General features: G+C 45.6%; 1 protein-coding gene across 1 annotated transcript; it reads right to left on the reverse strand.

The window, feature by feature from the left end:
- Window positions 1-540: 540 nt before the first annotated feature.
- Window positions 541-25,206, reverse strand: LOC135920919 (uncharacterized). The gene is made up of 15 exons (XM_065455193.1): window positions 25,150-25,206; window positions 23,929-23,974; window positions 19,409-19,536; window positions 18,623-18,649; window positions 17,920-17,988; window positions 17,322-17,354; window positions 16,041-16,082; window positions 14,691-14,786; window positions 13,094-13,249; window positions 11,522-11,793; window positions 10,472-10,590; window positions 9,879-9,999; window positions 7,085-7,243; window positions 6,358-6,489; window positions 541-847 (listed from the first exon to the last, which is right to left on the reverse strand). Exons 1-15 carry the CDS (start codon window positions 25,157-25,159, stop codon window positions 659-661), a joined length of 1,599 nt encoding a protein of 532 aa, XP_065311265.1. The 5' UTR covers window positions 25,160-25,206; the 3' UTR covers window positions 541-658.
- Window positions 25,207-26,193: the final 987 nt, after the last annotated feature.

A 26,193-nucleotide genomic window follows, 5' to 3' on the forward strand; every position in this document is an offset into this window, starting at 1 on the left:
TGGTTGCCTGTGCTCTGTTTAACTTGTGGTGAGGGGCGGGGAAGGTTCTTCTTTCGAGGTAGTATAAAAAAAAAAAAGTGTTCCTTGTGTTTCGACCTGCTGGAAAAAGACACAAAGGCAAATGTGTATCCACACTGTGCTCATTAAATTCCAGTTTAACTATATTTGCGCTTTATGCAAAACATTTTATTTTATATATGCGAAAATTGTACGCTTGCATAACAATTCTTACGAGTTTGATTTCTGTACCTACAGTTGCACATCATCCATTCTTAAACGTGCCATTACATATATAGATGAATTACTCATACTTTAATTTCGACTCATTGCTGTGAAAGTCTACAAGGAATCCCTCCTTTCGGTTCGTTAATTATGATTCATGCTTTTAAGATATATATACCCGTGCAGCATAATATCAACATTGCGACGAGTTTCCCAGAAACTCCGCTCGCACATCTGTCTTGCAGATTGGATTTTCGGGAGTGAAAACAAATAAGTAATGCTCGCGCTTTTTCAACTGGAATTTGAAAGAGTCGTAACTGAACCAGTAAGTATGTGATTATATAAAAGAAAGACAAAAAGTAGGAGGAGAGCGGCATGCAGGAAACACGGCGCCGGGTGGTCTCTCTTTGGTATCCCGGGGCTGTGTGGTTGCCCGTCAACGGCGGCGCCTTCTCAGGTCGACGTAGAATTGCGCTGTGGTGGAGAACCGGCGTAGCACCTCGCGCACCGAGGCGAGGCGCGCAAAGGGACCCTTGCTGTGGCCACACGCGCCCAGGTAGTCGTCGAAGTCCACGTGTACCAGCGCCACGCACAGCCGCGAGAATTGCGACAGGATGCTCTCCAGCTGCCAATGCCGGGGGAGGGGGGAGGAGGCGAAAGGAACCCACATTTTAAAGACCAAGGACAAACACTAAATCGGTTTAGAAGAATTTATTATCCTTTTGCTAGAATCCGTTCAATGGGAAAGAGTTGTTTATTCGCAGTTCAAACGAAGGCCAAACTTTCTCGTTTTCAATTTCCCGCCGATACGGATGACGTCAGTTCAGCATCATGGTTTTCGTGGTGTTTTCGTGTTTGTGGCCATCTTTCGTGCAGGGACGTCCGCAGCAAGTTTCTGTTACATAGTTCAATCATTTTTATACAAGTAGCCCAAAGCAGATGGTTTCATAATTTGTGCCGTCATTTGTGGAGCTGGTGTAGCGATAATCCATTAACACACTTTTCCTTTTCAGGGATTTTCGGTTTGAGTTTTAAAATTTGAATCAGAAGGGAATCGCCATGCATGATCACTGGGAATATTTTAGACTTGTGAAGGAAATCAGGCAAAAAAGAAGAAATGTTGCGCTCTAGCGAGGAAGTGAAATAATACCCCCGTATTCTCAAAACATCCTTGACTTGCTATAATCCTTCCTCTAATCTACGATAATCATATTTATTGGCATCTCCTTTGAAATAGTGTGGGGACAAATAGTCATCTAGCCTGCTTAATTTAATCAGGTTTTACTACATATATTGCGACCTAGTATTTTGCCTGTGTCATCTCGATCTTTCGTATGTAATATCTCTGTCACTATATTGTGACATAGACATTTCAATGACTCCAGTTCTATCAGTCACTTTCCCTTATCAATATTCTAATCGTCTGTTAGCTCGACTGCTGACCAGTTAATCCTTCCATCTTTGAATTCCAGTGCTTCTCCCAGCCGAGTTGACTACAGCGTTATCCCTGGAGTGCAGAACATGCTACGTTTCTCAGGAGTTGCCGTGGAACCTATGAAGACCAATGACCACTTGCCAAGGGGCGGCGCTACCATTAACTTTCTAGGTTGTAGAAGGTAACTCTTGATGTTGTAGAAGTAAACACGGAATTGAGAAGGTGTGGTGGTTTTCAACGAGACAGGATCCACTTCAATCACAGGCTTGGACATGAAGTGGGCTGGTGACTTGCTGGTCGCGCAGTTGCTTTTTTGGGGCGCAGTTAGTGATGAGGAAGGTCCCCTAGGGGAACCTCAGAAGAGCATCGCCATCAATAAGAGAAAAAGGAGGAAAACAAGAAAGAGAGCTCGCCATGCAATAGGCTACATAAACATGCACGGCGGGAGAGGAAAAGGAAAGTGGGCAGAGATTGAGGAGCAGTTAAATAGAGAACAAATAGGGGTGTATGCGGTTACAGAAACGCACCTTAGAGACTCAGAAGAGCCGCCAGTTATTGAGAATTATGTTTGGGAAGGGTGCAACAGAACTAAATCGGAACGAAAAGGAGGGGGAGTCGGAATGCTCATCCATCAGGGAGCCAAATAGAAAAGAGTAAAATCAAAATGTCAAGAGCATCTTTGGTTATTATGTGCAGTGAGTGGAAAGAAAACTTGGCTAGGCGTAACGTATTTGTGGACTGAAAATAATTGCAAAGAGAGGAATGAAGAGTCAGTAGAATGTGTAAGTGAAGATATTAAAGGTTTCGGGAATGGTGCTGAAATTATCCTATTAGGCGAGATGAATGCCCACATACAGGATCTAGATGGCTATACCGACAACAATAGGAAGGCAGTGCTACATCTTTGTGAGCAACATAACCTCGTTATCGTGAATACAGGGCTTAAGTGTGACGAGCAAACCACGTGGGAAATCGGCAATCGACCATTGATTACTGCCTGATGACAGAAGGAATTCATGATAAGTTGAAAGAAATGGTCCTTTACGAGGAAGGGTATAGCAGCATAGGAAGCGAGCATAAACGCATCATTTTGAAAATGGGATATGTAGTTGTGAAAGAGTAATGAACACAAAATGGCTAGTCCAAACTTGAACGCTGAACAAATAGCAAATATATTCACTAGAGTCGAGAAAGAACTTGGCAAATGGTCAAGCAAAGAGTGGGAATATGGTGAGCTTCTAAGTGTAATAACGACAGAAATACGGAAAGAGAAGCAACATGCTCATTGGAAAGGAAAAAAAATGAACCGAAAAGCTGGTGAAACAGGGAGAAACGAGAAGCGATCGCCAAACGACAGAAGACCTCCCGAGAGCACAGGCAAAAAAAGCGCAGTTGCCGCAGGATGAAGTAGCCAGAAAATGGGAAATATACTGAGAAAAATCTGTGGTTCAAATACTGGTTCAAGCAAAGATAAAAGGTGAAAGTGAACGTTGGTTGTCAGAAATACGTGAGAAAAAGAAGGCCGTACATCGAATATTTTGGAACCACACAAGCTTATTAGGCAGGAAGTCTGCAATAATACAACAGGATATCCTAGACGAAGATGGAAACAAATCGGAAGGGGACGCGGCATACTTACATCCGAAAAATAACAGCCGAATCTTTTCAAGTCAATGACAAGATTTTGCTTGAGGAAAAAAAGAGCATGAAATAGAGCAAGATGGAAAAGGAGCTGGTGCTGACAAATTTCAAGTGGAAGAAAGCCGAAGAGAAAATTCTGAAGCGCACAGCCACAGGGCTATAGGCGAGTTCCCCGTTAGGATGATCAATGAACTAGGACCAAAAAGTAAGGAAGGTCTGTTGAAAGCAGTGTAAAAATCTTTAAAAGATATGCGAATACCAGACAGTTAGTGACAAAACAGAATGAATCTAATTTATAAAGGTAAGGGGGAGAAAGATAGAATTCACTCGTATACACCCTTGGCCATTACATCGGTAATATACAGGTTAACAATGCAGGCAATTAAAGCTGCAAGCATGGGCAGAGAATAATGGTATTTTGGGAGAACTTTAGAATGGCTTCAGAATAGGTAGGCGTCTGGATGATGACTTATTTGTCCTTACTAAGTCGATTGAAATATCCAGATTTGAAAAGAGGCCGTTATATGTGGCCTTTTTAGACATTGCAGGAGCATATGACAACGTAGGACGCAACATTTTGTGGGATATTCTGGAAGGGGAAGGCTTGGGCGACGATTGTATACAGCTTTTGAGAGAGATTTACCTAGAAAGTATCGTTTACATTGAATGGGAAGATGAGGAGCGAGGAGAAAATTGATATAAACAAAGGAATGAGGCAGGTGTACCCTTTATCCCCACTGCTGTTTATGATGTACATGGTGAGGCCGCTGAGGAAAGTAATGGTTTAATCTCTCACATTCAGGCGGGTACAGAAGTAGAGCAGCAGCGTCCAGGTTTGTTTTATGTGGACGACATTGTGTTGCTAGCCAGCAAGCAAAGTGATATGCAACGTCTGGTTAATATCTGTGGACAGGAAGGCGAGAACTTAAGCCTCAAATTTAGCGTTAAGAAGTCGGGTGTTATGGTATTCAATGAAAACAGTGAACAGACAGTGTCAATTAAGGGCTAGGAAATACTTCGGGTAAAAGAACATAAATACCTTGTTACACGTATAAACGAAAGTGATAGATATCTGGAAACACAGGAAGAAACAATAACAAAGGGGAAGAGAAATGCGGCCATAATGAAACACGGAACACTATGGGGATACGATAGGTGCGAGGTGCTCCGGGGTATGTGGAAAGGTGTAATGGTTCCAGAACTTACATTTGAAAATGTGGTTGGTTGCTTGAAATCAGGTGTACAATCGGGACTCGACGGGAACCAAAGGTCAGTGGGATGCCTCGCATTGGGCGCTCACAGGAAGACTACAAATGAAGCTGTGTTGGATGATATGGGTGAGAGAAGCTCACAGTAAAATTGATTATGAAGGGCGACTGAGGAATATAGAAGAAGGTAAATGGGCTGAAAGAGTTTTCATGTATTTGTACAGGAAAAGCATTGGTTCACAGTGGAGGAAAAGAACTAGGAAGTTTACCAGCAAGTATGCGACCTGCATGGTGAGCAACATGGCAACAAAGAACATCAAGCGGAACGTCGGAGAAGCTAAGATAATTTCATGGGTGGCTGCAGTGGAAAAGAAACCTGCTATGAGTAACTATGTAAGAGGAAAAAACGAAATCAGGAAATAAACAATTTATAATAATTCCAAGGGAAACTTATTACATATAAAAATGAGATCAGGATGCCTTAGAACACGCACTTATAAAGCGAGGTATAAGAAGGAAGGAGAAGCATGTGCTTGCTGCGGTAAAGCTAGGGAAACGATGGAGCATGTTGTGTTAGAATTTGATGATATCTGCCCAGCGGTCGATTTAGGCATCTCTGGCCTCCTTGAAGCCATTGGGTTCAGCGAGAGCTGTCCACAGTAGAGATTGGTTTGTGGCGATTGGAAGATTGGTGGAAGAAAAGTAGGGAAACGACAAACAACAAAGGCATGCAAAAACAAAGTTCCCAATGGGGGTTCATAAAGGTTGGTTATGGGAATTCATCGTGTTTTTTTTTCCTTTCCTTTTTTTATTTTCTAACATAGGTAGAACATTAGGCCATATATTAGCAAGAGCTTGGTGGCACAACCCACCGCCCCATTCCAAAGGGGACGCTCATAGTATCCATCCATCTATACATAGAATCGAAGTGAAGTGTTGAGTGGAGGAATTTTCTAGAATACGGGGTATAAAGTTGTGACCTGTTTTCTGCCATTATGGCAAGTTCAAGTCACTCTCGCACATGGCGTCTCTGATGTAAGCCCTCTCTCCTCATTTTCAATTTCAAGAGCACGCCGACTAAGTGCTGCGGCCTTGGTGAAGCCTCCGAGTTTATCGCGGCACGTTATTATGGCACCAGCTTGCCTGCTTAACGAACGACGACTCTAGCTTCCGACATCTCGGTGCACATCTTTTCGTATGTACCCGCCTTTTCCTGCTTTATTTGCGTGATAACGACATATGACACTCAAGAGGCTTCAGACAAAATGACATGAACCAGTGGTGACAGTAACTTGCTCTCGCAAGTAAAATTCTGCATGACTATCTCCGAGATACAATTTAAGAGGCTTAAAATGGAGCATTATGCGGGATATACGTTACTACAATATCGCATGTGAAATTTTTATTCCGAAGAGCAAACTAACAATAATGAAACTAAAACAAGAGCATTTAGGAACGAATGCAAACAACTTGCTATCACAACTAGGGGTGTATGCATATTTTCTGTTCTTGTGTCTCCGTTTCTCTTGCGCTGTAACCAAGAGAGTTATAGTGTTATCAGTTCCCCCATGTTGAAAAACTATTCCTGCAGATGGCCGCGTACGCACAACAGCAATTCCTCATTTTTCTTCAACTAAGGTATCAGCAGTGAAGTCAGCTGCACTACTTTGTGGAGTAGATGACAGAAATCCGACCTTCTTGTAGAGCGCTGAAAAATATATATGCAGAAAGTTGTGGAGGGAGGGGGGATTCCATAGCCTTGCACAGAAAACGCTCTGGAAATTCTTTTTTGTTATTATATTTCTTCCCCGAGATTACGAAGTTATTCGACAGGTGTGGGGTGTTACGGACCTTAATGCCGAGTGATGCAATGTCGTCGTAGGCCTCCAGGCGGTGAAAGCTCAAGCCACCCTTTCCCGGAACTTCAGCATAGTTCGCGGCATTGGAACTGTCGAAACGCACATTCTCCCAGAGCTGACAGTGCTGCGGGGAAAGAGAGGTCACGTGAGTCCGCAGCGCGCTCGAGTTGTACGTGTCTCGGGAGCAGCATCACTGAGCGCACCATGTCTTGGCCATGTGACAAAACCTCGCAGGCACGGTGCTTTAAAACAGCACAGGCGTCCGAGTCTAATTTTGTTCGAAAATTCATTGTCTGTGCTATAACAGAGACACTGAAAAATTGTGGACACTGGCAAATAACTAGACAGCCCACTGGAGTATCTAGTAGAAACTTATATGATTGCACTGTAATTTTCCAAACTGACTCTCTTCTCTTTTTGTCATCACTTTGCAACCAAGTCTAAATCACAGTTAGGTTGAATGAATCTACAGTAGGGGTACCATAAAGTTATTAGTGTCTTCAGTTGTTTCAGACGCCAACAGATCACGCGCTTTCGCAAATCTGTCATTGTCTTCGTGCCCGCCACACAAGATCTCGGAAAACATTCTAATGACTAGGTGGTAATTAGCCATAACGGGCTGACACAAGCCGAATCAGAGTTCAGTGTTCGTATCGTTCACTGTTTAAACATTATTGTTTCGTAACATCAACTTTAGTTAGTGGTTCCAGCGCACTCGCCTGCATGTACGAGACCGGGTAGAAGTCCTGGCAGGTCTCTCCGAAGCTCGTGTGCATCAGCGGCAGCAGGAACCGTATCACCGCCAGTGTCAGCGTGAAGCACACTGAGCCTTGGTCCACCTGGGACGCCGCGCGGTCCATCCACGCAAGCACGGCGTTCTACACGCGCCGAACATGTGCTCACGTCACGGCAATGCACACACTTTTTTTGGAAAGATGAGAGGATAAGTGGGTGTGACCAAACCTGAGCGGCCACGAATACATGAAATTTATTGTGAAACAAACATACGCATCATGTAGGTTTAGGCACTTGTAGGTTGAGTATGCACATACGAAGAAAACGATGCTTTATCTCCTATGTTTCGGCATTCCCCGACGAAGGCCGGACCCCAGCTGAAACGTAGCAAAGAAAGCATCGTTTTTTTCGTACGTGCGTCCTTAACATACAAGTGCCATTCCCTGACGAAGGCCGGAACTCGGCAGAAGTGTAGAAAATAAAGCATCGTCTTTTTCGTTCGTGCGTCCTCAACCTACAAGTGCCCCTTCATACCGGATCCCAGCAGACTCTCATATATATATATATATATATATATATATATATATATATATATATATATATATATATATATATATATATATATATATATATATATATATACACACATATAAATATATACAGGCGCACATAATAAAGTAAAAACAAACGTTTAATTTGAAAGAGAAAGAAAGAAAGAAAGATTTATTTTCTTCTGTATCTTTACAGAAACGGGGATAAAAGCAAAATGCATCGAGGCCTGACAGACGCTCCTGCTCCGTTAATATTTTGAATTTCAACGTTTCGGCCGGGGTCCAGCCTATTGCAAGGACCCAGAGCTCAATCTATACATTTTCGCTGTAAGAGCGAAACTAAAAAAAAAACAACAACAACAAAAAAAGAAACGCACGGCGTCATAATAACAATACGTGTACATTCACTCAAGAAGAAGAAAACGAAAAAACAACAACTAGAAAACAATAACTTAGATATACAGCCTATGAATACAAACATGCTGTGGTGTCCACAAGGCGTGAAAAGTATAAAATGGAAAGGCTCAGCCAGTGGAATTGAGGGGAGAGGGGTCACATTTTAGCATAGACACGTGAGGGGTCGCAGCTACTAGCAGAGTGTCCTTCTTGTTCTGTGTTTGAAGTTACTGCAACTTTTGTGAGACCACGAAGATGGTCAATATGCCCCCACCTTTATATGACACCCATACTGTGACCTCTACTAACCTCCGAGTTCCACGAACTGAATCCCACTGCGTTCTTTGCACAGGTGGTTATCTTTTGTGATTGAAGGCAAACTGTTTTTTATACAAAGTCTATGCATGTATGAAAAAAAGATAAATGAAAAATTATATCACAAAGTGAAGTGATAAACATCTACATAACAGAAGGGCGAAAAGATCTCTCTAATGAATAATGCGGAAATATACATATAGCTTTAGAAGCATGCTATGTAGACTATACCATACGTAACCTTAATAAACGCATAAAACAAACAGTAAGAATGTTCATTGGAGTGCCAAACATGTGGGCAAACTTGGAAACATGTCTCTTACCAGTTGGGCATGCACGTAAGCCTACCTATGCTTTCATTAGTACCCCTAGAAAGTGTGCTGATCTTGTGTATTAGGAATGACTTGTAAGCTTGTCTGTTGTAATGAGTGGAGAATCCTGATTTGAAAATAGTGGCCTTAAATTTTTTGATAGGGTAGCCTAGTGTGCTCACATATTTGTAGAGGGTGAGCTGCAGCATAAATTTTGCATGTGATTTGTGATTATTAAAGCGCAGCCTAAAACGGGTTTCCGTTCGTCCTATGTATTGTGTGTAGCAAATGGTGCATTCGAGGAGATATACAATGTTACAAGTATCGCAGTTGTAATCCCCTTGGATTCTGAATGAACATGAAGATGCGGTGCTCATGGCAACATTAGCGGTACTCATCATGGGACAGTGTTTGCATCGAGTATTTCCGCATGGTGCGCAGCCTTTGAAGTCAACCGAGCTTAATTTAGAGGACGTGACAACACCTCTGAGCTTGGTGGCCCGTCTGTACACCACCCGCGGAGGTTCAGGAACAATTTGGCGCATTTTTTCGCTCTGTAAGAGCATGGTGTGATGTTTCCGGAGGATACTAATTATGTTGGGAGTTGACGCTGAATACCACATAATAATGATTCTGGGGGAGCTGGTTTGCTGCTGATGATCTCATGACGATCAATGTTGTCTGCTTTTTGAATCGCGTTGCTGATGAAAGAGGGAGGATAACGCGGGCGCAGTAGTCGATACACGGAGTTGTTCACAGTTCGATGAAAAGTCCTCGCTTTTAGTGCATATCCGCTTGAAACAGAGAGCTTGGCTGTTCGGGATTGCTGTTTCACAATGTTTTTCATGGCTACTATGAGAATGCAAGCGTTGGCGCGCATTATTTGTTTTTTTGTAAACTGATGTGACAAGCTTGTTGTTAGAACGAGAAGGAAGGGGGTTAACTGAGGGGCCCGATTTTTATTAACCATATCACTTCTTCGCATTACGCATGCGTAATGCGAAGACGTGGGCTTGTTCCCCACCTGCGGCAAGTTGTTTTTTTCATCCATTTTCATTGCCATTAATTTATCCTTTCTTTATTTCAATTATTAATTACATGTAATTTCCCCTATGCTTTCCTTGGTGTCATTTAAATTTGTTGGCTTCTCGGGATAAGCTTGTTGTGGGTGTGCACAACACTCATACGTATATTACAGTACTTACCATAGTGAACGTCTGGCGATTGCTGTCGGGCGAGCGGCTGAAAGAGTTCGGCAAGAAGGTGACGCACTCGCCCTCCTTATGTGGCGGCACGTGCGTCTCCAGCAGGGTGAAGTCCGTCAGCCTGCGTCGCGCGCGTCGCGTCTCTGTTCAGTACAGACGCGGATGCTGTGAACAACCGTTGCCCAAAGCGGTAACCACATGGGACTCAGTTCCGACGTATTTGCGGCGTCCACGCGTCAATTTCACACCACGCGACGACCGCGTTGTTTTTGACTACGGCGCTGTCAAGGCGCCGCGTGCGTTTGAAACAAGAATTCATGTGTGGATTTCTTGTTGTAATCTGTTTGCAACGATTACCTATACATAAACAGCGCAGTCGCATACTCTTATACGAAGCATGGTCTCTCTCGCAAACGTTAAGCAGGCGTTTATTGTGTGCCAATTGTCACCTCGCAGTTGGCGCATAGCGAGATAAACACACTGTGTTTATAGCGCTTATGTGGCGTTCGGCAGCACAAGCGCGCTTCTCGGTCTCGGAGCATGTTGGCATTCTCGTCGGGCACGGCGACGTCTACCGTTGCGCCTCGCCTCACCTGATGAGTTCTTTGATGCGGTGCTCCAAGAAGAGGCTCTTCACCCTGTTATCCATATCGTACAGCCAGAAGATGCTGAACAGGAGCAGCAGCTTGCCCGAGAACGCCGTCCGGAACTCCTGTGGTTGGCATACTTTCCTTCATTGCGAACGAATCTTTTAGTGACCGAACAGGTTGCTGTGTGCTATATACAAGAGACAAACAACACGCTGAGCAAGACGGCGGAACAGCCTTTTGAAAAACTACCGTTGTTATTTACTCACGCTATCTCCGCTGCACGAGACATCGTAAACGTCGCCGATGGGCGCACAAACCTATTGTTAAACAATTTTAGCACAGAGCGACGGCACCTACCAATTGAAGGGAACGGCTGCAGCCTATTTCGACAACGTCGGCGATGTTCGTGGCTGCTTTTCAGTACTCGAGGAAGCGTCTGAACAAGACCCGGCACCTGTGCTCGACGTAAACACTACTTTGCCACAACACGAGCGAGAACGGCTTCTTGCAATCCTGGCCGAGTTCCACGACTGCTTTGCGTCGACGTCAAGAGTCGCCCGGACGCCCCTAACCAAGCACCGAATAATGTAGGCGACGACGAGGATACGTGATTCAACGGACTCCGTGTAGTGGGACTGGGGGAATGAAGAGATGGAGAAGGCGTGTATATATATATATATGCAACTTACAAGCTTCTTGCAATCCATTCTCGATTTCGCTACATATATATATATATATATATATATATATATATATATATATATATATATATATATATATATATATATATATATATATATATATATATATATATATATATATATATATATATATATATATATATATATATATATATATATATATATATATATATATATATATATATATATATATATATATATAAATCGAGAATGGGTTGCAAGAAGCTTGTAAGTTGCAGTGGAAATAGATGTATCGCGCCTGTACTGATTTATCTCGTAGCCTAATGTAGAACATGGCTTCCGTACTCAAGCCCCACGTGTCAACGCACATCCTTCTTTGGATGTAACTAGCCTTGAGTATGGTGACGTAGGCGTCGATGCGGCCTGGGTCCAGGCGCTGCTCGAGGAAGACGAGGCCATCGATGCGCCGGTTGCTCAGCCAGTTGGCCGCACGGCGCGCCAGGTCGCGCGCTTTTCCCTGGCCGGCGAACGCCAGCGGCCACGAGTCGGTGGTGTCGGCGGCGCCCAAAGTGGTCGGGGGCTCGCGCACGCCCATCACCAGTCGCCACTGCCTCGCGCTGTCACCCTCAGCGCTGTCCTTCAGCGCCAGGAAGGTGCTGAAAGCTGCGCCATGGCACGCGGGAACTTCACATGTGGACCGCATAAACGAGAATAAGCAAATGCTATACATGGTTATGTTCGGGTTACATGGAGCTATGGAAAGAAGAATGATAGGTGTAACGTTAAGGCATAAGAAAAGAGCAGATTGGGTGAGGGAACAAACGCGAGTTAATGATATCAAGAAAAAGAAATGGGCATGGGCAGGACACGTAATGAGGAGGAAAGATAACCGATGGTCATTTAGAGTTACGGAATGGATTCCAAGGGAAGGGAAGCGTAGCAGAGGGCGGCAGAAAGTTAGGTGGGCGGATGAGATTAAGAAGTTTGCAGGGACGGCATGGCCACAATTAGTACATGACCGGTGTAGTTGGGGGAGTATGGGAGAGGCCTTTGCCCTGCAGTGGGCGTAACTAGGCTGATGATGATGATGATGATGATGACGACGACGACGACGACGATGATGATGATGATGATGATGATGATGATGACGAAATGGTTAGTACGTGGTTACTCGACACTTTCATGGTTAACGATATGCGTAACGTCTGGATATGGCGCACAGCTAGCCTTGCATCACGCCGATCTTGACTTGCGCTCGATATGATTGTCTTTCTGCGAGCTCTTACATTTAAGCTTCTTGCGAGTTGTCAAAGGGAGCTTTTCAGGGCCTGCAGTGTGGTTTCAACGACTGGAGCCGGCTGACTGCATTGATGTGTGGCATTAATGTACATCATTCTTATTTATCTTATTGCTTTTATTGTATGACATGCCAAAGCAGCCAATGGAGATGGGTCTTAAAGGATATTGCACAAGGAGTCTGCTGTTAAGTGCAACAAAATCGACGTGCTTATATTGAGTAACCTAATAAGGCAAGTGTTTCGAGTTTTTAGCTAAGTTTCATCGGTATAGACGCTGGAAGTGCGATATTTGAAGAGGCTCACTAGACACTGCACGTGGTTCGTCGTGACGTGATTCATTTATGCATGCTTTGACCCGTGGGTGTGACTTCAGCCTTTTGATCGCTGTGCATTGTATACCAACGACGGACTCCATTGGAACCAAGAAAGCCGCGGCTACTTACCAGGACAATCAGTGCTATTCTGGACACGGTCACTTTCGCCATATTGTCGAATTCGCCATCTTGCCGGCTCTGATTGACTGAGAGCGTTGCTACGCGCGGCCTCTCCGATTAGCTCGAAACGCCGCCACCGCACAATTTGACAACATGGCTGAATTGTCCAATAACTCCCCAGCATCCGAAGCACTACAGAGCACACTCTACCAGCACAACCAATTCGCGTACCCTTGCGGGCGCCCGGCCTAGTGTCGAGCTGCAGCCAGTCCTCGCCGGCGCCCATAATGGCGCCGCTGTAAACCAGGTGGCTGCACAGACTCGTGGGCCACGGGCCGTCGAAAGTGGCGCCGAAGAAGCACAGCAGCTGCACGGGGTTTCCGCCACCTGCCATACGACGACAGTGTATGTCAACTAAAGCAACCAGCGGCCGCACGTGACATTCAATAAAGCACGTGACATTCCAGCACGTGACATTCAATATAGTGGTCCTCCATTTCTCGATGCGGGCACGGTAGAGCTCTCCGCACGCAACACTCAGTGCAGTTAAATTCGCAAAGCGGCTGTCCGATTCTGTGCAAGGAGCTGCCACTATAGGTATATAACTATTCCCTCCCCGTACCGCGGTCGACAGCTGGTGTGAGTCCATGTAACGTTCGTTAATACATGAGGGGGGTATTTTGCGTGACGATTGTTACTCATGCACACTTTTCGCGTTTCTCTCTCGTGGCTGTGGCTGGAGGCACCTACGTGCTTCTTTTTATTCCTTGTTATTATTTCTTAATTGTTCGTTCTGTAGTATTTGATATAAACAATACTGCCACGTCATGCTTGAATACGTCCTCAAATATAGCGAAGCATACACGTAGAAGCACGTTACTCGGCAGCATTGCTGTAGTCACCAGCTTGAATTTTCCGCGAGTTAGGAATATAGATGTATGACCAGCGATATCTTGAATACATGATACCTTGACATGCTTACAAAGTGGTCGTTCGAGATTCGAAAGCACCTGAGTGAGTGGATGAGAGGAAGTTGCATAAATTGATGGCGACATCCTCGATACGCAGATGTACGGCGTGGTCGCGCCTCTTCACTCAAGGACACCATGCCTTCAACCAGCTCTGACACAATACCCAACGGGCCCATATAAATGTGTCCGCGGCGTACGTTCCACATGCGCTAATAACAATAGCTTCAGAATTATAAATCAAAGCTGCCAATTGAAGGCACAATCAAAGAACACGTGGTGTAATTACTGGATGGGTGTACATGATTGATATAATTCTTGCAGCGCAGTCTTGACTCAGATCTGACATGTACAATCGAAATAGGAAATGAGTGACTATCAGGCATCGTATGCCCCATTTGACATTCTTCAGCTACCGTCGTTACGAAGACGTTCAGTTGCAATTGGTCAGTGCTCAATTTTTAATAAACAGTATTTTGCCGAGGCAGTTAAACCACTTTCGTGTTCTAAGGAATAGTCTACGGAAGAAAGCGAACTTCGAAAACTAGCTGTATGATCAGCCCTTTCATTTCTAGTTTGCGTGCACTAGGACATCCATGCGAGACAGAGAAAAAAAATTAAGAGACGGGAGACAGCCTTGCCCTAAAGATAGACGCCACTCTACGTGCATTCACAACCTGCGCCTGGCTTCAAGATATCAGCCTGCACCATGGGCATGCACTGTCTAACCTTTCTATTCGTATTCTGCCATGCGTGCATACTCGCGAAAAGAAACAAGAAAAAAGTTTGCGTTCACAGCATCACTCATCCTTAGGGATGCTCGTTCAGTAAATGTCACACTAGTCAAAAATTGGCCATACTTGAAGACGCATTGTGCGCTGCCTCTGGGTTCTTGGGCACGTGGTGATGTTTGGAGGCCGTCGTTGCACCTCTGTCCATGTGTCCCGCGTCAATCACTGCAAGCGTGTAGCAATTAAGCAGTTGACGGATACAACCGTTCTTCTAAACAGAGCCAGCAATGTTATTTTTACGTTTCAAAACCACATTTTTGCTGTCAGGGGTGCCGTGTTGGGAAGCTCCGAATTAACGCTGGTTGTCTGGGATTACTCTTGCGCAGACTCAGAAACCTAAGTACCCACGGTCGCTTCGGATACCACTAACCAGCAAGGACGCTTGGGCCAGTTGGTTCGAAATTATAGGAACGCAGCGGGACAGACGTATACCGAAAGGAATATGTATAGACACACATGCGCTTTAAAACTTGTGTTTCTAAATGTTTCTTTTTCGCTACTTTTAGTATCTCACTTGCACGTCCTGAGCTGGTAAACTCGCAAGCAGTTGAGTGGACGGCAAGTGACTACTTTAGTGCCACGCCTCATTAAAAACTATAAAACCTTAACGAAACAACGAGCAAAACGCCTTGCGCGCTGCATTTCTCTTTCGAAGTATTATCTGCTGCATCTGCTACAAAGGAAGTACAGTCCACGTAGAACTTGCAGAACCCACACAGGTAAAGGACTACAGAACAGGGCATCTACACTTGAGAATGCTGCCGGAACGGCGCTGCACCCCAAGGGGTAGGAGAAAGGGCACTAGTGCTCGGTTACGGGAACCGCCGGAATCCACGTCCACGTGACGCAAAGGGCCGTGCTTATAGCGCTGTCGCGTTTCAGGAGAGCTCACCTCTTGGGCTGCGGGCGCCGATGTAGCATTTCAGGACAAGGCACCGAGAAAGGATTTCGAAAAAAAAAGAAAAAGCAAAGTAGTTCGACTTGTAGTTTATTTGTGGGTCGTGATTAAAAATGAGCGCCTGGAATTTAGACTCGTTCGGTTTAGGGGTCGTACACTCATCAACTTATAATGGAAGACTGCCGTGTTCGATTGGCTGTACCCAACAGTGGTGGTTCAGGGGCTGTGGTGATTTCTTACTGATTACGACTTGATAGGTTGGACTCCTATAGCCTAAGCGATTGCATTCCGTTGATGCGGAATGCGAAAACGGTCATGCACATGGTTTTACGTTCATGCTAACAAAAGCCCTGTGCCGGAGGTTTTCTTCTCTCTCGCCCGAGCGTAGATGCGGGTTGTTAAACGCCCTCAAATGATTATCGATTACTTAAGAACTAGCTACGAATGCTTGCTACTCTATTTGTAAGCTCCCCGAGACAGCCGTGGAGCGGAGCAGTGAAGCACAAAAAGATGTCACGCACCTTTGCGCTGCATTGTAGTGACCCCTTTCTGGATGAGAAAATCTAAATGAGTGAGGGAGTGAGAGACATGAGTCGCTAATGTTAATTTTTCGGTCACACAAGGCACAGCACTATGCCGGAGGCCACAAATTCTGCCTCAAATCTGCCGTCAACTATGCTGGACAATAAATAAATGTTCGTCTTCTAAACATGGAGCTTCGGGAAAGTTAAAAAAAAAGTTGGAAGGCGTTTAACCTTTAGTTGAAATTGACCAAAGGCAATATCTTCCTGAGTGAGTTGGAGGTTAGAATCAGGCGTCAACCCTCGCGTGAGGTAAGTAGGGGGAGCATGGGAGTGCTTCAATTTTTAACACTGCACTCTTGTAGACTGCACATATACCCACGGGAACGGCCTATATATTTAGACTGCATCATCTTAGGCATCGGTTCACAAAGAGGGATAGAAACCCAGATATCCGATACAGAAAAGTGGGGGTAACAAGCTAAGGAAGACATTGTCTTTAACATGAGATGTGCTGAAGTCTGCGGTTTTATTATATCTTGCATGCGCAACCAATGTGATGATGACTTCAGAAATACAGTTTACAAAGTTCCAAGTAAGTTTTTGACGGGCGCGCACATTATTGCAACTTTAATATTAGTGGCGAGATTGCACCACAGAGGGAAAATTAAACAAAGCAAAAAAAAAACTGAATTCGCTAAGCTTCTCATTCGTATGAACTGCTTGTCATTGACCTTCCGCGTTCTCTTAACATGTTTGATAGAACTATTGGCAGGCACGTACCTCACTTACGAACTGCTAAGTACATGTGAAAGCGTAGTATACGTCGTCGATTAAGTAATATGTCACCATTTCTAGGGGTTCATTCTCAGTCGTCGTTAATCACTCCTTATCGCCCGCAAAACGAGGGGCGGGTTATTGTGGGTAAGGTTTGGGTAATGGATACCGCGAATCGTGCGCTTAGCCGGTGTTATCTACGGTTTCCTTTCGCTCGATTTTATTCTTATCTGTCTTGTCATCAAGTATTCACGGCTGGTCGATCCCGGTGATAATGTGGACGGAGCCAAGCGTGGAGCTCTGATGAAACACAAAAAGGAATAGCACTGAAATATAATTGTTAGATTATTCCTTTCCTGTAGATTGTGTACATCTGTACCGCCTTACGAGAAGTACGCTCAGTGTTTTGTACGAACGATTTCTTTTTTCCTGCTGCGCAAAATAGTTTTACTAGGTTGCTCCCGACCGAGACTTAATCAACAAAAAGAAACGCAAACCACTTACGTCTCTGGCTGCTGTTCAGTTGCCGCAAAGGGTCTGGAAGAGCGATGAGAGATTATGACAATTAGGTGCTCGACGGGTTGGAGCGTTTTATTGCATGCAAACAGACGAGTCTCGTGCGCCATATTAGATTTGTCTGAATTTACACGTAGCAGCAGCAGCAGAAAATAACAAGGCTATAGTGCGCCAAACAGCCACTCTATTTTGTCAATTTACTTCCGTGTGTGGGCCGACGCGATTAAGCAAGGGTAAGAGTCTTGCGAAATACTGCTTGCGCATTTCGGCTTTATAGCACACATTTTTTTCGACAAATAGATCATGCCATCGCTTACGATAAAGTGGAACATACGTACCACCACTAAGACTACCTTGTTTGAAATTATGTGACCATTCTTTTGTGATGGTATCATGTGACTATTCTTTTGCAACAATGGTGCCGCGCTACTGAGGAAAGAGATATCAAAGCTGACGAATTGCGGTATTATTTTCAGCGTTATATAAGCTTCCAGCTCGTCGAGTTCAAACACCACTGTTGGTCGCGGAACTCTCACGCACTCTATGCAATGCTGGTAAGCGCAGAAATGCGCGGCTCCTTACTCACCGCTTTCAGCCACGAAGATGCGTCGAGGCATCGGAACCACACCCTTCGTTCCCGAAGGCTCCGCCTGGTCTGCGCGTCGCAACAGATCAACGTCACCTTACAAGGGCGGATTCTCGTATGACTAAGTCCCATAGAGACACTGCTGTGCCACCACTCCTTCTAAAGCGACGGTTATCATGAGCACTGCGAACTTTCCGAGTGTCTCCTTTCTGTACGCTTACCTCTCCGTTGTCCTATAGTGAATTCGTATGCACGCGCGAGGTGCCTATACCGCAGAGTGCAAAACCTGTCCTAAATGCAGCTATAGGGTAGCTATGTTTTTTTTTCTAATGGTTGATGCATCGTGCACTAAGCAAAGACGATGCATTATGGTTGCACACATGAAACAGAATTACGTCCGCATCTCTTTTGCGCACGTTAATAAGCTAAGAAAAGTGAGTGAAAAACAGGTAGCAAGAGGCGAATCAAACTCGTAACAAAATATGCGCGACACCTGACGTCAGGAGTGAACGACTTTCCGTAGAGTGGTAATTAAATTATCAATCAGTGCCCTGCGCGGCAAATCGTCCTTGCTATTGTTTTGTGTATTAGTACGTTGGCGAGGTACTGAGATGTCACCGTTCAGCATATGGTGGTCCATATCGTATTACTGATTGCATGCACCTGCTCGAGCAAAAAAATATTTGATACGTGTCTGTCTCACCCGTGATGAAGGTGTATCTGTCGACGGCTGAAACAAAGGAACGGATGGCACGTCTTAGCATATGTATTGTTACAAATCTTTTAAAACAGCACGGCGATAAATACGACGTTTGCTGACCGAAATATAAAAATGGCCGACTACGCAAGGTGAAATACACATCATGTGTTGCTCAGTGCATAAGGCCCCGAAAGCTTACATTACACGAGATTTTCCGCTTCAGTTGTGGCGTACCTTCTAACCTACCCCCCCCCCCCCCCCCTTTCCCGCCTTTTTTTTTTTCTAAAGACAGCTGAATAAGAAAAACAAAATCCAACTGCTATACTTGGCCTGTGTGTGTTCTACGTCAAGGGTGACGAGGCACACGTTTTGGTCAATTGGTCCAAAATGTCGCACAGTGGACGGGGAAGTTTGCAGAATCGAACATCTCCGACAGCTGTGAACTCCTTTTGTATGTTGTATACTCACTTAGGCTGCTAATATAGTTGAAATTTCCACACACACAAAGACAAAAAATTGAAGTACTGTGAGCGTTCGCATTAGTCAAATGTGGTGCCGACACCATTCTCTCTATTGCTGAAAAAAAAATACGGCCGTGTTTAGGCCGGGGAAAAATCGATTCAACGAGCCTCTGTCGACGTGACTAAAATTACTTGCGAATCGGCCGTCTATACAGAGCGCGTTCGAGCGACCTCCCAGCTATGACTCCGCAGGCGATCGAGCTTTCAAGTATACGGTCAGACCATGGGATACCAACAGATTATGCAACCAGCAGCGTGGCACACGCACCGAACTGCTTGCCAATCAAGTAGATGGGTGCGCACAGTATTCCCACGAGCGCGGCCATGATGAGGAAGCTGCCCACGTAGAAGGCCACATCGGAGCTCTCGTAGTGGTCCTCCTCGCGTGCTGGGTCTCTGCATGCGCGCGCAGAGTTCAAGCCACTTAAAAGAGCGGCTTTTTGATCCTGTCCTAGCATTTGCACATTTAACGATGAATGCTGAAATAAAGGAATGTAAAGGAATGGAATGGAGTTCCATGCGAGTGTTGGCGGTGCCCGAGATGAACGCGGCGAAGCGCGGGCGAGAAGTTCCTGTATATAGTGCACGACGATTATTCTGTCGCATGACAGGAGAACTAATTCGGTCGAGAGAGAGCGTAAACTTTTATTTAAAATCAGCAAGATTTGAGTCCGGCGTCTTTTAGTGGATCTGGGCTCCCGCCGCGGACGCGGTTCCGAGACCTTGTCTCGAAGCGGCTTCCTCGGCTCGCTGGACGGCCCAGAGTTGTGCTGTCAGGTCAGAGCTGGGCAGTGCGGTCATCCAGTGTGACTGGAGGCTAGCGGTGGAAGAGACGGAGGGGTCGGCACTGCCCGACTTGTTTGTTAGGTCCCGACAGTCCCATAACATGTGATTTAGTGTGGCAACCTCGCCACACGATGTGCATCTGTTTGTAGTGTATATGTCTGGATACATGGCGTGCATGAGTCTGGGGTTTCTGTAAGAGTCTGTTTGTAATTGTCTGAAGTGTACTGCTTGCGTCCTGTCTAACCTAGCGTGAGGGAATGGGTATATGCGTCTTTGTAATTGGTAGTGTGCCGTGATGTCGTGAAAAGTGGTCATGCGATCCTCCCATGCCCAGACGTTTGCAGTACCCCGCGGGGGCTCTTCCTCCGATGCTGCTCGGTGAGTCAGGCCTCGAGCAATGCCGTGAGTCGCTGCGTTGGGGGTGCTCATTCCAGTGTGTGCCGGGATCCATAGCAAATGCCTTCGGTCGAAGCCGGCGCGCTTTTCCTTCTCGTTTTCGTTGGCTCATAAGTTTTATCGAGGCGTGCATTCCGCAAGAATGCGAAACGCACCTCTGCAGCGCCCAGAGAAGAAGATGCAGGACACCACCAGAGTTTCAACGATGTCCCGTTGCTGAAGGTGCGTGTCGTGAGTCATGCTTAATGTGTTCTTTAAAACTTCCCTTCAGGTAGTATTGCACCGTAGGTGTGGAGGACCGTGATAGCTGTCAGCTCGCAATAAAACTTGAATGCCCCGTGCGATATATAATTTCTCTCCATGACATATACTCGTATAGCCTGTTGCTCGACTTCAATGATGTTCCACCATCATTTTGTACTCACATGCATAATTTGCATATTATTTTATCTGTGGCTGCCTTTAAATCCCTATGATTCAGAGAGCTATGTTCGCCTAGTTGGGTTGGGGCTGGAGGCCGTTTAGTGTATTTAGATATATGCCTGGTGTCCCACGTAACTTGTGTTAGAATTTAAAAATATGCAAGTGCCACGCAGCCGGACCGGCCCGAGGTGTAATGTTGTTTGCCGTCGCTTGCATGAATCTAGTAAGACTATATTTTTTGTATTTTGACTAATTACATAATTACTAATTTTTAATTAGTCACCTTCCCAAACATTACATTCAGAGCAAAAGTGTCAACGAGAAAATTAGACCATCCTGAAAAATTCCCGATCCAGCTTGTTGTCCGGCACTTTTTTGTGTCTCGCGGGCTTTCTTTCAGGCTTAAAAAAAAAGTACGTAGCACGTATTGAGCAACAGAAAGCTGGATTGGGAATATTTCCAAGCTGGTCTAAAATTTCCTCATTGACAAATTTGCTTTGAATATAATATTTGAGAAGTTGATTAATTAATAGTAAGTTTTTAGGCGAAGTACAAAAAAAATCCGACTTGCTCCAATCGATGGCAAACAACATCACTTGCTACTATCCAGCTACGCGGGAGCACTCGAATATATTTAAATTCTGGCACAAGTTACGTGGAACACAAGGTAGATGACCAATCTTTTCACTAGCTTGCATGTAAGCAGCGGCAAAAAATCACATGTAGTGCGGCGTCAGCCTCTGGTTGGCTTTTTTATGAGACTGTTATGCTCGCTGTGTGTGTGTGGGGGGGGGGGGGGGGAGGGGCGGTGCTCCGCAGAAGGCACCGCGACGTATGTTTCCTGTATCAGCCAAGGTCTGCACCCAGTGGCATATAGGTCGACAGCTTGCACATTCAAAGCGAGAAGCCGCCTACGCTTTACGCATTCCTTTTATCATTATTATTTTTTTCATAGAGTGGGTTGCAGGTGACGGCGTCAGTGTCGGCTTGGAAGTAATCTAGATGGTCGTGTTCAGGCACAAAAAAGCAAAACGTGCGAACGAGTGAGGTAGAGGAAGCAGTTGAAAAGCGTGTTCCGAGATTCTTCGACACCGAGTGCTGCAGTATATAGTTCGATGATGACCCTTTTAAGAATTATCTCATATAGTCTCGGAACAGCTCTAGTACGTCCGCACAGCTGCTGCTACTCCTGCCTTTTAAAATATCGATCTTTGTGATGCCCATTAAGCCGGACGATGAGTACCCGGAGTAGATATTTTTATTACGCTGTGCACAGCCAGCCGCTGTAATGGCAGACGCTCGTGGAAACTTCAGGTCGAGGTTAAATCAAAGACACCACTTCTGTAGTGTTGTAGAATGCGAAAAGAAAAACCGCGTTTGTTGGAAACGCATACATTGGGTTAATTATGTTAAACGGAGACGCGTCCCGGCGCAATAGTGCTGTTTATAACGAAACTTCACGCGAAAGTGTGCGTGTCGGAACTTTGCATGTCGCAAGGAGCAGCCAGAGGAGGCGGCGAGAATTTGGTTGACGAAGGACAAGCAAGACAGTTACCGAAGCGTCCAATTCAAAGCTCGTGTCGTATGTCTGTTTGCAGTTCGTCCGTTGACGTTCCTTTGCCTTAACTGTTTCGCAGTTATGCGGCGCCGTAGTGAAAGTTGAGAGACGAGACGTGTCCCGACCACTCCTTTAATTTAAACTGCTATAGAGACTGAAATGACGCCACTGTGACGTCACGGAGGAACACATGACGCAGGGACGCGTGCATTCGCGTTCCCGATATGCTGACGCCAGTCCACACTTGATGGAATTTGGGCCTAAAAGAAATGGGATCGAATTCAGAAAGCTTTTTATGCGAAGCATATTACGAGGGCTCAACCCAGCTCCTCAGGCGCGGCGGTGACCATGAAATCACGTGACACCGTGACGTCACGACAGAGGAGAAGTGGCTTTGGCTCAACTCTTGCAAGACGGGCTGGGTGGGAATCGAACCAGGGTCTCCGGAGTGTGGGACGGAGACGCTACCACTGAGCCACGAGTACAACGCTTCAAAGCGGTACAAAAGCGCCTCTAGTGAATGCGGTGTTGCCTTAGAAACGCGCTGTTTCTAAGGCGTGCGTCTCTTGCTCAGGCGCACATTTCGTTGCCGCGCCGAACGCTGCTTTGCTCGACGCTCACCGCGTCCAATGCGGGGCGCGTAGTCGCTGCCCTGTAGCCCATTGTCTTACACCCCTTGGCGGGTCGACGGGAACGCTGTCGCGTTCCACTCTTGAAGGCGAAGAAGTAATGCATGAGTTGTTTCTTCGTCTAGCCGAACCAAATATAGCCAAGCAACAGCAGTTCACCAGGCTAAACAGTGGTTCAACAACTAAAATAAAGGCTAGTATGCTTCGCATCCTGGGCTTAACCTTACCTAAGCCACAGCCATTTTTTTTGTTCGTAATAAACGTTTGTTCAAGCAAGGTTTGGGTACGGGCTAGTTGGTATTCCATTATTTCGAACATCACTTACAGCGCATACATAGACAAGGGAGCAAAAGGCCTTCGTCGTTCTTTTGGTCCTTTGTCTATGTATGCGCTGTAAGTGATGTTTGTTCAAGGCCTGTCGGTGCCTTTGATGATGGCGCGTTCATTTTATAGGGACCCTAAAAAGCAAAACTAAATCTGTTTCAAGCGATGGCGAATCTTTTGTAGAGTCAATTCTCACCAATTTTAAGCTGGAAAATATTATTATTAGCGGAGAAAGTGAAGCGCAAGGTTTCGCTTTTCGAATAGCGAACCTGTGTAGGTCCCCCCGCCGCGACGTCAATTTGATGTCACGAATTTCAAAGCATTTTCGCGTGTCAGTTGCTTCTGAAAAAGGTCGTGAAAACTTGTTAGAGTGAACCGTTTTTTTCCCTTAGATATATATTTTTTTCTAGATCGATAAGCAATTATCTAGTTTCACGCAGACGCAGTCAAAATCCATGAAACTTTTGAAATTGTAGAATGTAATTTACATTATGTTTCGCCGGTGGCAGCTCTTACGCAAACCACTGTAGGGAGCTGCTGTATGTAAGAACAAGTACCCTTATTTTAGTGTTTGAACCCTTGCCTCCTCGAAAAAAAAAAAAAATGCGTCTCGGACAATTTTTTTTTTCTTTCGTGTTCAGTACGTGCACACTTCAAAACTCGATTCCTTACATGATGCGAGGCGACGGGGCAGGATGCCTGTGTTGCTTGGGGATTCCTGTAAGAAATAGGCAAGACAGGCAAGTGTAGGAGCTCGCTGAATCGGCTGAATCATCGCCGGCTAGTCCTGCATTGCTCGCAAGAAAACAGCAAGAGCCGTTTTAAACCGCGGCAATGTTCGATGCTTAATAGATGCAGCTGCTGTAACAGAAACTGCAATACGCCAGACCCTATGTAAGGTGGGGAGTTTAAATACCTGTGTTATATTTTTGTTAACCAAAGGTAAGAGACAGTTGTATACATATGTCTAAAAGCATGCATGCAAGTTTAGCATTTAGAATAAGTCAAGAATCTAGGCTGTTTAGCTTAGAAAAATAAGGAACACTGGAACAATCAAGTGCGCTTTACTGCTAAGTGTATAACGATGAATCCTAAATTATTGTTTCTCATACTTCATGTAGCGGCAAAACGTATACGATGCGTTGGCGTAGGCCGTGATCACGACCCACGACAAGGGTCCGCATTTACATAAAGCTCTTACTCTAGAATTCCTTGCAACAGCAACTGTAAGCCAACGCTGATGCTGGACATGTTAACGGAGGCGGCCGGCCTATGGATAAGAGCACTTACGAACGTAAAGGTTTGCGAATACGGGCCTACGGACCTCAGGACAAATGGAGCCGGCTCGGCGGCTTTTGTTGTTCTGCCGAGCTGAGCATGAAGATGCGGTTTTGATTCTTATTACTAATCCACGATGATATACGGGTGAATATGGTGTGACACCGGCACACTTACGAGCTCACCGGTACGGTCATAAGTCGACAGAACACTACGCTAAAAGGTCGCTTGCAGCTCAAGTGTAACGTCAGGAAATTAAAAAAAAATTGCGCTTCTTGGACCGCAAAGTGATTGCTATATACCGTCCATGAAGTGGCTGTGCGGTAGGTATCACTTTGCGACACTGCACGAAGCTTGTGGGCCGAATCCACAAAGCTTTTCGTTTGCAAGTTTTCTGCACCACTGGCCGAGCGTTCTCGCCAATAATATATCCAGTATCAGGATATAGGTTGCAATTTGCTCTTACGAACAATTCTATAGCGTAAGATCTTTCTCTGAATTACGGGTCGTGGTGTCGGCTATCTCGACAGCTCTGCTGGAACGGCTAAAAAAGGCCTCGTCTTAATGATTCCAAAGAACTCCTTTTACTGCGAGAACGACAGACACTTGACTCACCGGACCTCATGACGATCAGGCAGCGTACGCCGAACGAGATTTCTCGTCTTCTTCTGCGCTTCCTCGTGACACGCTCTCTCATTGCTGATGCTGCCGTGTTGGTGTTCCCAAAACGTGACCATTTGATGACGTGGTGAACTTTCGGTGAAATTATTTGCAGGCATCAATTCTACCCCAAACAAGCGATATCTCGACTGAAAAAGTCATGAGCCATTGCACTCTGTGGAGGTGGAAGACCAGCGAAACTGTTTAGTGCAGAACACAGAGGTGACGCAGAATATTGAACAAAGGTACGAGCATGTTTGTTGTCCTAATCTGTGGTCATTGTGGCGATATACGTACGCATAAACATTCGCGTATCACTTCTGTTATTAAATCTGACCTTCACGTAAGGCAATGAATGGCTGATACCCCCTTAAGCAATCGCTCATACCGGTCTCCCCATTATGACGTCAGAAGTGAAATTCGACGCTGGAATGATGAGCGGCAACGGAGCCAGCTGTGGAAGACGACGACGACGAACGCGCGAGCAGTGGCATTAACGCGTTGGCGCAGTTGGCACCGAGAGTCTTTCAACAGTTCTTTTTCAAAAACTTGCGCAAAACATATTTTTTCTTCTACCTGGGTCATCCATAGGGTCCCACGTGTGACAAGGGCAGTTCAAGGGCGCCTTACAGGCCCCCAGCCCGCAGGAGCATGTACCATTGAGCTTGCACCCTTTCTGCGCCATCACCAAGGTCGGCCCACATGACAATTTGTTCTTGTCGACATCTCGGAAACATTTTGTTCCAGGTGCTACCATGGACAGCTTCGCTGTAATATCGCCGAGGGCAGCACTACGCCGACAGAACCACCCGACAACGTGGTCGACCCTTGTGCATCACAACTACGTAATGCATGGGCTGAATTCACGAAGGTTTTCGTGTGTAAGGGCTGTTAGCCATTGGATGGCCACCTTTGCTAATGATATGTACAGCATCAGGATTGGCTGGAACTTTTTCGTACGAACAATATTAGTGTCAGAGCTTTTTGTAAATACGGGCC

This window comes from Dermacentor albipictus, chromosome 4 (genome assembly GCF_038994185.2).
Source record: "Dermacentor albipictus isolate Rhodes 1998 colony chromosome 4, USDA_Dalb.pri_finalv2, whole genome shotgun sequence".
NCBI lineage: Eukaryota > Metazoa > Arthropoda > Arachnida > Ixodida > Ixodidae > Dermacentor > Dermacentor albipictus.

Bases quoted from the DNA above. Each gene is read 5' to 3' on its own strand.
- LOC135920919 (XM_065455193.1), bottom strand. The intron at 17,989-18,622 runs GTGAGACAGACA...TGCGACGCGCAG, and splicing joins CAGATACACCTTCATCACGG to ACCAGGCGGAGCCTTCGGGA. The intron at 10,000-10,471 runs GTGAGGCGAGGC...CGCGCGACGCAG, and splicing joins CGCATCAAAGAACTCATCAG to GCTGACGGACTTCACCCTGC.